A 13014-nucleotide genomic window follows, 5' to 3' on the forward strand; every position below is an offset into this window, starting at 1 on the left:
TAGATTAGGATAATAATGTACAAAAGTAACGTACAAAATTTACTTGGTGCTACTTTGTGATATCACTTTTTTTGTAAAACGGGTTTTTAGAGATACATATAGACGACGAATGTGAGCGACGACTTCTTGAATTGATGTTTGCGGCGTCGTCCGTCAGTCGCGTGTGTCACGTATCGCATACGAATGACACCGCCGAATTGTAAACGAGATAAAATGATCTTACGCGAAAACAACATGACGTCAGCAATATAATAACAAAATATATCTATTAACATATAGAGAGAGAAAGATTTATAAACAGCTTCAATAAACTGAAAAACCTTCTATATGTTTAATTCATTTTTATATTACAATATTTTTTATATTGTATGAGCGTATAAAACATACGTGCAATAAAACGATAACTATAATTTTCTGATAAAATAATTAAATAGAATATGTTTATCAACCCATATAACAATAATAAAACTTCAATATCATATAAAATTGTAGATATTTTGAAATTACATAGAAAACAATAAATCAGAAGACTCGATCGGAGCTATGTGTGTGACACGCTAGACGAGATGCAAATAAACAGTCGAACAATGACAGGTTCCGAGCAAATGAATCATCTGATGGACTCACCCGCATCGCTCTATCCGCAGATTGCCAATAGTCTCAGATCGTATCCGTGTACTAACCTGAATTTCAGCCCTACCTGCGATTTATATATTCCTGTCTGAAGAGCGAAGTCCCCACCTCTCGTCGAATATCATCCGCGACTTTTTTTGCTCCTCCGAACGTTTGCTCATTGCGTCGTCTTCGCGAGCAAGACTCTGCGAGTAAAATACGACGCACTTCTATTCTTTTTCAACGCGAAACTCGCGGAGAGCGAGATTCGCGTACACGTGTGATGCCAGCGAGAGACGGTTGAGTGCTTTCAGTACCGGCTTCAGGGGTGAACGAAACCGAAACACTTCTTCAATAAAATTCCACAGTGCTGAATAATCTTCTGATACTCAGCTTGCTGTCTTCACTCGCGCGCAAAAAATGTCGCAGAAATATGAGGAGACTATGTGAGGTAATAAATCAAATTTGCTTCTCACGTGTTTTGTTCAGAAAAATATGTAAAAACTTTTTTTTAAAAACACATAAACTTTTTATCTTCTTTTTATAGCCGTAGTATAAATAATACGGAGTTTAAAGAAGAGAGATTTAACTGTTTTTTACACGAAAAATAGTAAATTTTCGTCTGCGATCTCTCTCGCTCCATTAAACATGCAACTTACTTGGAAAGGGCAATGGAAAAGTTCCGATATATTTAAATCCGGAGAGATAAAGGAAGCATTTCGACTTCTTCGGACATGAAATCCCGCGAGAATAGTTTTGCAAGAGATTGCAGCGATCGATAAGACACAGGTGTGTGTGTGTATGTGTGCGTGCATCGATCGCTCTGTAATTCTAAACGGAGCGTAAGAAAAGTCGGCGCGGAGTATATACACGTTTTACTCTATAGAGCTAGCGTGAGTGTATTCCGGGTTTAGCGATCGCGTGAACCGGTCGTTGAGATCGTTGAGATTTTGCGCTTAGAATAGAAGGGCGTGACCGATGAGTCTGATGACTTGTCTCGCGACGAAATCGGATTTAAATTTCTAATATTCCCTCCGCAACCCCTTCCATTGGCCTCGCGCCACGATTTTGGTGTCTCGACGATTATTAACGCCGCAGAAACACGAGAGTCACGTGGGTGTACGTCAAACAGCATCTTTCAACCTTGATGAAGAGTGGCGGTCAAAATTTAGTAGTGATGCCATAATCTGACGTTTATGCCAAGTCCCATGATCAGATAAATAAATATAATGATCGCGAAATATGACGTTAAGACGCGACTATGTTGAATACTCGGCTCGCTTAATGGGGACCTCTGATAAACCGGAGTTCGTGCAAAATCCGAAGCACGTGACAAGCTAGTGACAAATCCTCGTGCGCACGTCAACAAGACAGATAGCGACTTGTTAAAAGAAGGATGCAATCATGGATGCAATATCGCATCGATCTCGTCCGGAGTTATTCTTTTTTTGATACTTCGGTATGGGATGAATTTGTTACTTAAACGTCAACGAAGATAAGGTTAACGATATCACGAACGTAGACATTATTTTTTGGAATCCTAATTTATGTGGTAATTCAACACTTATTAATAATATGTTTTTGTTTACATAAAAAATAATAATTGCGTAATATATACTATATTTTATATTAAGTTATTTTATACTAAATTGTTTATGAACACTAGATTATCGATAATTAACCAATATGTCGGTGAAAATTTATCGCATGATTGAAAGGAATAATGAAAGTTGTCGCACAAATTCGGGAAAAAAATCGGACATTTGTTCGCTTCCAATATTAAACATTTTTAAATCGAAAGCTCGCGTTTCCGCATGATGAGGTAACCTCGTTGTCGCGCGAGAGAAGAGGGTGGACCAGTTTTCGAACAACAGCAGAGCACCGCAATCGATAGAGAAGTCTCGTGAGAGAGTCTGCGACTGCGCTCGCGAAACTTCGCACATCCTCTAATCAATCCGCTTTCGCGTTTTATCAACAAGTGCCGCATGCACCTGAGACTGGCGCCGACGTGCCTGATGCCGACGTTCGGCTGGTGTTAGTCGTCGAAAGGTTGCCGGAGGTCGTGCAGCGTCGTCAGTCAGTCGTGAAGCAGAATCGTCGATCACAACGGCGCGGAATGGAATCCTAACGAGAAAAAAACGAGAATCCGGGGTTTCTCTCTCTCGTCGCGAATGATCGAACGGTTCTTATATCATCTTTGTCATATCCGTCTGTCGCGTCGCTTATTTAATAATGCGCGGTGTTGTTTCGTGACAAATGTCTTCATATCGTCGAACGTGCCGCACGTGAATGAGCACGCGCCAGTGTGACAACTGCACGCGATTTCCTTATCCAGCGGACTGTCATTTCACGAGAAAGTCGTTGATTTAACTCGATAATTAATTGAATAATCTGCTTTTCTTCTGTTTTGTGAAAACTCATTAAATCGAGAATGGTTATGAACGTTTCAGAAGACGTTTCTTTTTCCTCTTTCCCGAGAGAGTTGTGTGTCGTCAAACTCGACATCTTCGAGAAATTAAAAATCCGAATAAAGTGCGGCATATTTTTCGAGTTGCTTAAATCTCATTTGTTTTCGACAATGAAAGTCAAGTGAACCGAAATGCACACCGGCTTGTGTTTTCTACGCTATTTCGGTTCCCGAAACGAGCCGGCAGTTCCGCTGATTTTCGTTCAGAGTTTCAAGGAGTGTCGCGCTCGCGCGAATAGAAAAAGTTCTCATCGAGCAGATTTGTCTCACGCTTGCAGCTCGCACATTTGTGATTTGGCTCTCCATTTCCATATAATTTTCTCTGCCAAACGAAATTTTGCAACGTGTTTACTTATACGTCATTTATCCCAACGTTCTTTTGCATTCTCGCGGAACCGATGACATTTCGGATAGAAAGACCGATGGATAGCGCGCGTCGCGAAATGATTTACTTTTCGAATTTTGGCAAACGCGATTCCGCAATCTCTCTTTCTTTTAGCGACGGCGCTTGCTAAATAAACAGCAATATTTTTCCGAGCTTTCGCGAGAAATTTCAAAAGCTTGGACAGGTGCTTCGTTCTGTCAGATAGAGGCTCTATTTCGAAAACTCTATCGAGTTCTAGAGTCACTTATTTTCCTGATGATATATATTTTTTAACATATAATATTATACAATAATAGACGTTCCAAGAATCGGATTGAAAAAAGAGAAATAAATTTATTTTCGATGATGAGATGATGCTGGAAAACGCAAGGGGGTGCAAGATGAAAGAAGAAAGGGAGCGCGATTATCTCATCGGAAAGCGCGTCCGTCGCTAAAAATAAACGCGCCTCGTGCTTTAAACATAGTTTTGGCATGCAGAAACGTCAAACCGCCTCGGAGTGGCAAAGCGCATGGGTCGTTTCGCGAGTTTCGCAAAGAGCGTGTCAGTCGAAAGAGAGAGAATCTCGTCTCTCTTTTCCGTGAGATTAGCTTCTCTATGCAATATTTAATTGACCGATTTGTTATTCCGGAAGAAGGAGCCGTGTGCAAATCAAAAACAGTTACACAATATTGAAAATTTATTTTCGCAGAGAAGTGAATAAATGTGGAAGACATGAAAGGCGCACCGGAGAACCGCGATAAAGAGAATCAACGACCGATGGCGGCGGCGCGACCAGTCGACGAAGACACAGCTGACGTTCAGCAGGAAGAGTAAAAAGCTTATAAAAGAGACAGAATAGTGTGTGTATGTGTGCATGTGCGTGCTCGCCATTTCTATCGCATTCCCGGTCGACGATCAGTTCGCACTCGCCGATATATACATGCGGCACTACTTCATTGAAAACACTTATCTCGATTGCTCCGTCTTTCCTGACAATTGCTAAATTTATGGTGCACGGTTATCGAGAGCGATACGCGGTTTCATACCTTGACATCAACTGTATTATATGTATATACATAAATATCAAAAAAGAAAGAAAGAACATTCGCAAACCGCATTTGACGTGATGAACATAAGCTACGCTTATATTGTCAAGTAATTACATATACAGCATCTGATATTACACATTATGTTAGTTTAAGAACGCCTCGAGCGACTTGAGAGAATTTCGTGCAAATCGGCAATAAATCGAGATGAAAGATAATAATCTGGTTCCCCGCACGTATATATTCGTATGTGTGCGCGCTGTATTTATCTCATTCATTCTTTGTGTGTTTTTTTTTTTTTTTTTTTGACGAAGCTGCACTCTCGCGGCCTCCGATGTACCGCCGATTACAAATTTGTTGTGTACACGCTTGGCGAAGCATTTATGCTCCAATTAAGTCCTATGTGGAATTGCTGGATGCGAATACCAAGCGTTCTCATTAATTGTTGCTCGCACACTGATATAGCAACATCTGTAGGTCGGCCGAGAACACGTCATTATTAAAAGGAGCCCGAGGGGAGCTGGAATGTTATATCGTACAATTACTTGTCTTAACGAGCTAGAGCTAGAGCGAAAGAAATTTCATAATTGTTACTTGCGTTCTCAACGGACTTTGCGTTCGATCACCGCAGCTTTTTCTCGTTAGCACACAACGACGCAACACGCTTAATGCAATAATAACTCACTCGCATCGCTTTAATTCTTTAAGGATGTACACATGTAATCAAATCGCACACGTTGTATCTTTAGATCGCGAGGAAATATATCTCAGAACATCTTTATGTATTTTTTGAGACTTAATCAATAAATCTTTTTTTTAATAAACATCGATTTTTGTTCTTATTTTTTGTATTTGTCTGATTTGAAAAATCGAAGTACCTCTATAAGCCAAGTATTCCGCATGCCTTCCGCTTTAGCTTTCTAGTGCTTTGCAAGTACACATTTCGCGCGCATATAGTTATCATAGATATCATAGATAGGATATTTTACAATGTAAAAATTACTCGTAATAAGAAATTTAAATAAGTCAATAAGAAAGCCGTGCAGCACAAAATATTGTTGCTGTAATATTGCAGTTGTATTAGTTCGCAAGATTGGATTATTGTATGAAATATTCTTGAAAAATTATATACCACAATATTTCTACAATATTTCTACAAAATTCATAAATACCAATGTTGCAACAGTCTTGCAATGTTTTAGCAATAATTTGATTAGTGTTGTACGAAAAGAATTTTTGATTACATTTCATTTTTTTTACACAATTTCACTTTTCACAATTAAATCTCAAGGTCGATGTCTCTCTTTTAACTATCAGTAGATTTTTAAACTAATTTTTAGCACCTGCGTTGCTGATAATTTTTATTGAAATAAATCATTCTCACTTAAGCACTAATAACAGCGTTTGGCTCATATTGGTCCAATCTTCTCGCTCACTTAGTACGATTTTAATTTTTTATTATATATATAATATATACATTTTTTTAAAAGTGATGTAGTTGCTGCTCTTGTTTGTCAACACAATTTTAATCTCTTCGGTACGATTGTCGCCGCCGAATGCATATTTAACGGTAGTCCGTCGACTTTAGTCTTGTTTTGTTTATGTTCATTTGTTTGGTCGTTCTGAGCATTTCATTGTAGATTGACATTACAGATAATCTGTTAACTCCCGTGCAATACTCAGTTCAAGTAACTGTACAGTTGGACACACACGTGTCGTATTACATAGTATTGTTGCACTACGTGGCGGACGAGCGTTGTACCAGAGAGGTTAAGCAGCCAAGTTCAATAATTAGCGTATTTACAATATAGCTGGGTAATACGCAGTGACACTCTTAATAACACCCAATAATGAGATCCTCCAAAGTTTCTTCCTCGGTTATTTTAGAGCGTCTCATTTTACCCAGTCGGTCGCGTTAATTAACCTTGGCTCCGGATGCGTGTCGGTTTTCCAATAGTGATTTTTAATTCCCGCGTCATTGACTAACTGCGACCAGCTGATTGCAAATCGTAAGCCGATTTCCGACAGCGCTGGTCGAAAGCCAATGAAGATTTTTCGATACCACAAAGAGTTCTCTCGTCGCGTCGCTAACAATCGCGAAACGATTATCACTGTCTCGTGTTATGAAAATTATATTTCGCATCTGGAGACTCGCGAGATTGTTTTTTTTTTTTTTTTTTTTACGACTGAGTGCATATCAATAAAAAACACGAGAGAAATTCAATTTTTACAAATGTGCACATACGTGAGAAAATAAATAATCATTAATCATCTTTTTCAGGTACATTGTATGACAGAGTGAAACATTAGCTCTCAGCCTCTAATTCTGTCATTTATCATCGTAGACAGAAATCCATTGTACGCTTTTGTGCGCATAAATATACATACATACATCAGAAATCGATGGCTTTCTGTCACGTTCTGCCGCGATCAATTTTCAGCTGGAGCTGATCTTGTTGGAGAAGTAAATTGAGATTTATATCGTTGTTTTGCGGTGCGGTTTAGTGTGATGTCAGCCGGTGGTAATAAAAGCGCGGACGAGGCTGTGAGCGATGCTTTGTTGGAGAAGCTCCGAAACCACGCGGCGAAACCGCAGGAAACCGGCGACGCGCTCAGGACGACGGTAGCCAAAATTCACGCGCGTATCACGTCGTCAGGTACGTGTTTTCTTTCAGCACGAATTCTCGTCTACAATAAAGCGTGCGAGCGAATCGCGGCAATAATAAAGTTCTAAAGAACGAATCAACGGAGATTGCGAACACACTTTATAGGGAGAAATTCGTGCCGGTATATTATTACTATCGACGGACACGAAAATCGCGGAACTGAACTTGCACAATTTATCATTCTCGTGTGATTTGCTTCGCAATGAATCGCGAACAAAAGTTATTCACCGACCACTTCATTACGTTTTTATTATGCCGCTCGTATAATACTTAAGCACGAAAAGTACACCTGAAAGTTATTATTAAAAAAACTCAAGTCTTTTTGTAAAAAAAAAAACAACAAATTGACTATTTTACTTTCTGTGTGTATACTTTAATTGCCGTGATATTGGTATAATTTTGCGTCTTGTGTATGTATGTTTATTATTGTTGATCCGCCGATCTCTATCACGTACTTTCAAGCAACTGGCGAACAGGTGTGCGAACAGCGATCGGCCGCTCTTGCCGTCCGTTATTTTAGAACAGAGAGAAGAACCGCCTCTGTTACCCAGATTACGTAATGACTTTCGGCAACACTGACGACAGATCTGTTGGCCATCGTCCAGAGAACTGTGATTCCGCACGATACGCGAGTTGAATCGTGCCGCGCGTGTTGAATGTGTGCCAATATTGATAAGGACTACAGACCCGATCCTCTTGGCTTGGTGTTTCCACAAATCACAGAACTTACCGCGGTTTCAATTTCGGCATATTTCGTTACATATTCATGATCGCGACTAATAACGGTCCGCAGCGTTTTGCAACACACACACACACACAGTTGGATGTTGCCTAAATACTTGCTTTCACGTCATCGCAGTTTATAGCCGTGACGTCAGACGCCAAAATGTTCGCAAATTCTTAAATATTAATTTATATTAAATTAATTTATATTTTAAAAATATTAATTTATATTAATGTAAAAAAATACTTATATTAAATATTAATTCATATTAATTCGCAAGTATTTTTAATAGTAATTTATATTAAAAGAAATTTATTAAACACATTTTGATTTACGTTGTATGAATTATGTTATACACATTGAAATTAACGATGACATTTGCAGCCATAAAATGTACCACCTCGCTTGACATGTCGTAACATGTATTTTTCTAATCGTGACATTGGTTCCAATTGGCGTCGCGCCAAGTGCAAGAACATCCAATGATATTCTTAATTTCTTGAAACAACGTATTGTTGTACGTGTTACAAAGTTGATCTGACATTGGCAAGACAAAGAGTATTCGCACTGAATAAATCGCGATCTAAGCGATTTACGCGCACAATAATAAACATAAACAACATAAAGCATCTCGTAAGCGCGCGACAGGAAGGCGCTTACGAAAGATGCGTTTTATCGATCTATATGTTTTTTTTTTTTTTCAGATCGACGGACACGCGAGCGCACGTTGGAAAAACTCTGGCGCACGAATGCCGGTGAATCGTTCATTATCTTATTGGAGGTGAATAATTTTTAATTAAAGTTATCCCTTCTTTCTTTTTGACGAGTTTTTTTCGTCTTCGTTACGTGTCTTTCGTTTTAATCGTTGAATTAGTACCGCTGATGAGCGCGTGTTGATCGCGTGTTAATAGCTGCCGATTGTACGTGTGAAAGAGATATTTAGAGCTCGTCGCACTATCAACGCAGCGTGGAGCCAATTTCGAGTTTGAATAACGGCAGTAATTAGCATTATCTGCGAAATAGCGCGACGATGTCACGCGACACATATCGCTTTTGTCTACACACGTCGAGAAAGCAGTGAAGCGTGTAAAGTTTGGATATTCGCCTGTTCTAATTCCCGAGAGTGTCAGAGCAGATCGGAATAATTGCTCGCGTGCCGTTCACGTGCTTCTGTAATTTCTTTCTTTTCATTATCGTATAGCGAGAGGAAGTTTCCGTGTTTCTCTGTATCGCAAGAAAATATACAAATCGATATCGTCGTTTCTTTATTTATTTTTTTTTTCAGAACTGCAAGGACAACGTCGCCAATTACACCATCGTTGGTATACTGCGCGAATTCATCTCGCCCCGACTGACCAAAGACAAGTCCAAGGAGAAGGGAAGCAAGAACAAAAGTAACACAAGTAATAGCAGCATTTTTATTTTTTTATTTAATTTAAGACAAACACATTTATTTTTATAACATGTTACATCCAATGTTTCTTACGCGATGTTCAGTAATGTTGAAAGAAGTAACACAGTTTTTTTTTTTTAATAGGAACCAGCAGCCGAATGGCGGTCATTCACCTCATCAACTTAGGCGTCACGCAAGCCCTAGTTAAACTTTTAATAAACCTCCAACATACATCAGACACTATCGTGAGCGAGATGCTCACTCAAGACGTCCTTTGGCTCTTGGGACAGGTGATCTTTCAGCTTTATTAAATTGCTTCAATTTTATTCGTTGTTGCAAAATAAAAATATTAACAACAGAATGTGAGCGTGTATATATATATATATTTTTTTTTTTAATTCAAAGAAAAAAATCGCGCTATTATTTTGCGATTCTCTTTAGGTGGCTCAGAGGGACCAGAAGTTTGTGTCAAAGATAAAATTGCTCAATTCCATAAAAGTGTTTCATACGCTGTTGAAAGAGCATCTCAACAACAGCAAGACTTTATTGGCGCTGTTGCTGATTATCAAGACTCTTTCTAAAAACTGTAAGACGCTATATTTCTTTTCTCTGTACGCGTGTGAAGAACAGATGTGCGAGTTGTTGTCTTTTTTTTTTCTCAGCTTATTCCGTGCAAGTGCTGGTAAGGGATGGCATCTCTGGCACTTTGGAAAAAACGTTCGTCAGTGTCGGTTACACGCCGCACTTGAAACTGAAAACGTTAATGGACTGCTTCAAACATTTAACAAGCAACAGTACGTGTGTTTTATTTTTGTCCACCGATCGTACATTAATTGTGCAAGATTATTTTTTCACATCAATTGTTCATTTCCGGTATTTTTCTTTTTTTTTTTTTTTTTTTTTTCCAGAACTTTGCTGCAGCAAATTCGTCAAGGTGGGAATGGTGCATCTGCTGATGAGAATATTCGAGAGATGGGAGAAATTCGACGGGCAGTTGCGACTGAAGATTTGTAATTACGCTCTTAATACGCTTCAGCATCTCTGCGTTACAAGTAGGTTCACTAGAAGCAGATTTCGATGTTCGTAAACAAGAGCGCGGGAACGCGATCCGACAATATATACACTCGTGTGTTTTTTTATCGTTCTTCACTTACGTATTCCCGAGAGAGTACCAGTCAATGTCACGCGTGTGTGTGTGTTTTTGTTGTCTCTTGTTAGAAGCTGGAAGGAGAGCTATCAAGTCTAACAACGGCCTACAGTTACTGTACCGGTTCTGCACGAACTGTCCAGAGGACAAAGCGTATGATTGCCTGCTTTCGCGTATATGCGGGATAATCAATCAATGTCTGGAGAAGAGGGAATTGCCGGTGCCCGAAATGTCGCCCGCGAGGTGAATAAAATGTTCGAGGTCGAACAGTAATCCTCGACCAGAATTATTTCCTGACTTTGTGCTCTTTCGTCCTTTAAGTGTATCGTTATAATATACATATATACCGAGAGGCGTACAAACAACGACGGTTGTTCTTGTTCTTACGCTACAGATCGCCAGATCAAGCGAATAACTAATGCATTTTGTGCGAAACGGCATGACGTTTTTTTTTTTTTATTTTTGTCGGCGATCACGCGATAACTAAAATTTCGATCGGTTTTTCTTTTTGCATGCAGATTCGTTCTGCCCGAAGTGAATGTCAGGGCGAGCAGTGCTGAAAGCTGTAGCGACGTCGACAGCCAGGTGTGTACACGGCACTTCGGACTGACGTAACGCATGCGGTGCTGGATCTGACGCGTTAACACGTGCATGATTTGTTAGCGCAACGTGATGTGTTTTATCCTAACGAGTGTCGGCGTGCAAAAACTTTGTTGTCTTTACACTCACCGACTAATTTATTATTTGTCACTGATTTATTTGTCGCTCATTATTTATTGTCCCAAATATATTGATTTTTCAGGCGAACAGCGTGACTTCGGCCAGCCGGGTGTACAGCGACGTCGATTCCGGCGACGACGAGGAGAGCCCCGATTCCAGAAACACGGCGACGGACACCTCAATTCAAGTGAGCGACGAAGTGGATGAAAGCAAATTCTTCGCCGGGGTTTTCACCTCGGAAAGATCCGAGGAAGATCTTGCTGGGTTCGTAAAACATCAGTTTTTTGCAAATATTATCGATATTACATAATAAATTATTTGTGATTTTATTTTACCATTTCCAGATACCACACGTTCTTTGAGGAATTGGGCGATTTGCAAACGCAACTACGCGTTGTCGGATCGTCGAACGACAAATTGAACGACGACGTTTGTTCAAAGTCTTCGATGAAAGATTTTTCCAAATCCAGCAGCTCGGCAAAAGTCGATACGCACAGTTTGAAAATTCTGAAGGACGTCGCAAGCAACGCTTCGAAGCGACACGCGTACTGCACCGTGGCGAGCAGAGTGAGAAGCATTATTAACTTTGTGAAGGTCGCGTACCCGGATATGATAGGCGGCGACGGTCTGGGTAAACCGGAGCCGCTGAACGCGAAGGACAGAAAGGTTTGCCGGGCGAAGCTGTTGACCTGCGTGGAGCGAGGCCTCCACGCGGCCGCCACCATGCAAGAAGTCGTTTACGATCTGGACGTTCTCGCGAATTCTCCCAGAAGAAAGGTTTTGGACGACGAGCGATTCGGTAATTGGGACGAGAAAAAGATCGGCAAGCGCGGTCTAAATGCAAAGCAGTTGCAGTTCGAGTCCAGATTTGAAAGCGGAAATCTCAGGAAAGCTATTCAGGTATATACGTAAGTTAAAACGTCACTCGCGATTTATGTAATCGATTATGCTTGTACGTTGCGCAAGAATCTGCGCGATTACGCCGGCAGTTTTCACGACTTATATTCTAGTTTGTGTGCGTGTGTGTGTAGAGAAAAACCCCGCATTTCTCAATGCATCTTTCTCTCTCTCTCTCTCTCTCTCGTCTTGTAATTTCTTCTTCGCAGATAGGCTCACGGGAATACGATCTCATCCTGACACCGGACGTGAACAGCGCCTCCAGACATCAGTGGTTCTACTTCGAGGTGTCCAACATGGAAGCGGTCGCGTACACGTTCAACATCATCAACTGCGAAAAAGCAAACTCGCAGTTCAACTTCGGCATGAAGCCGATATTGTTCAGCGTGACGGAGGCGCAGCGCGGCAGACCGGGCTGGATGAGAACCGGCGTCGAGATCTGCTACTATCGCAACTGCTACCAACGATCCGCTCGGGGAAAGACGTACCTGACGACGTCGTTCACCGTCGCATTCCCGCACGCCTACGACGTCTGCTACCTGGCGTATCATTTCCCGTACACGTACAGTCTGCTGATGACCAATATCTGGAAATGGACGAGACAGGTCTCCGCGGCTAGCGTGTACTTTCGCGCGGAAACGCTCTGCGAGACTCTGAACGGCAACGAGAATCCCGTGATCACGATCACGTCGCCGGATTCCAAGACCAATCCTATACACGTGAGACATATTCAGTTCTTCAGAAAGAGAACAAATGAATCTTAGTGAAAAATGATGAAAGTCTTTTTTCAGAATCGCAAGATGATCTTCTTGACGTCTCGAGTACATCCCGGTGAGAGCAACGCCTCCTGGGTGATGCACGGAACGATGCAGGCTCTTCTGAGCGACAGTCCGTACGCCAGCAGTCTACGGGACGATTATGTGTTCAAGATAATTCCTATGTTAAATATTGAAGGAGTCGTGAACGGCTGGTGAGTA

At 40.9% G+C, this 13014-nt stretch overlaps 1 protein-coding gene across 4 annotated transcripts in view; it reads left to right on the forward strand.

Annotated features, from left to right (window-relative positions):
- The first annotated feature begins 2083 nt into the window (after positions 1-2083).
- Positions 2084-13014, forward strand: part of LOC109861370 (cytosolic carboxypeptidase 1-like) — a 32653-nt gene continuing 21722 nt past the window's right edge. The window contains exons 1-15 of one of the 4 annotated variants that reach the window (XM_020441149.1): positions 2084-2164; positions 4154-4274; positions 6996-7147; positions 8585-8661; positions 9166-9283; positions 9418-9563; positions 9715-9859; positions 9936-10067; positions 10182-10325; positions 10492-10663; positions 10939-11005; positions 11223-11404; positions 11485-12040; positions 12247-12756; positions 12829-13007. In XM_020441149.1, coding sequence (XP_020296738.1) covers positions 4177-4274; positions 6996-7147; positions 8585-8661; positions 9166-9283; positions 9418-9563; positions 9715-9859; positions 9936-10067; positions 10182-10325; positions 10492-10663; positions 10939-11005; positions 11223-11404; positions 11485-12040; positions 12247-12756; positions 12829-13007 — 2678 coding nt within the window. In that variant the 5' untranslated portion in view covers positions 2084-2164; positions 4154-4176. Of the gene's footprint in view, positions 2165-2591; positions 4275-6995; positions 7148-8584; positions 8662-9165; positions 9284-9417; positions 9564-9714; positions 9860-9935; positions 10068-10181; positions 10326-10491; positions 10664-10938; positions 11006-11222; positions 11405-11484; positions 12041-12246; positions 12757-12828; positions 13008-13014 lie in introns of those variants that run through there. The other 3 variants (XM_020441081.1, XM_020441024.1, XM_020441202.1) reach the window with 3 other exon arrangements.

This window comes from Pseudomyrmex gracilis, unplaced genomic scaffold (genome assembly GCF_002006095.1).
Source record: "Pseudomyrmex gracilis isolate BER0280 unplaced genomic scaffold, ASM200609v1 scaffold_0, whole genome shotgun sequence".
Classification (NCBI taxonomy): Eukaryota; Metazoa; Arthropoda; class Insecta; order Hymenoptera; family Formicidae; genus Pseudomyrmex; species Pseudomyrmex gracilis.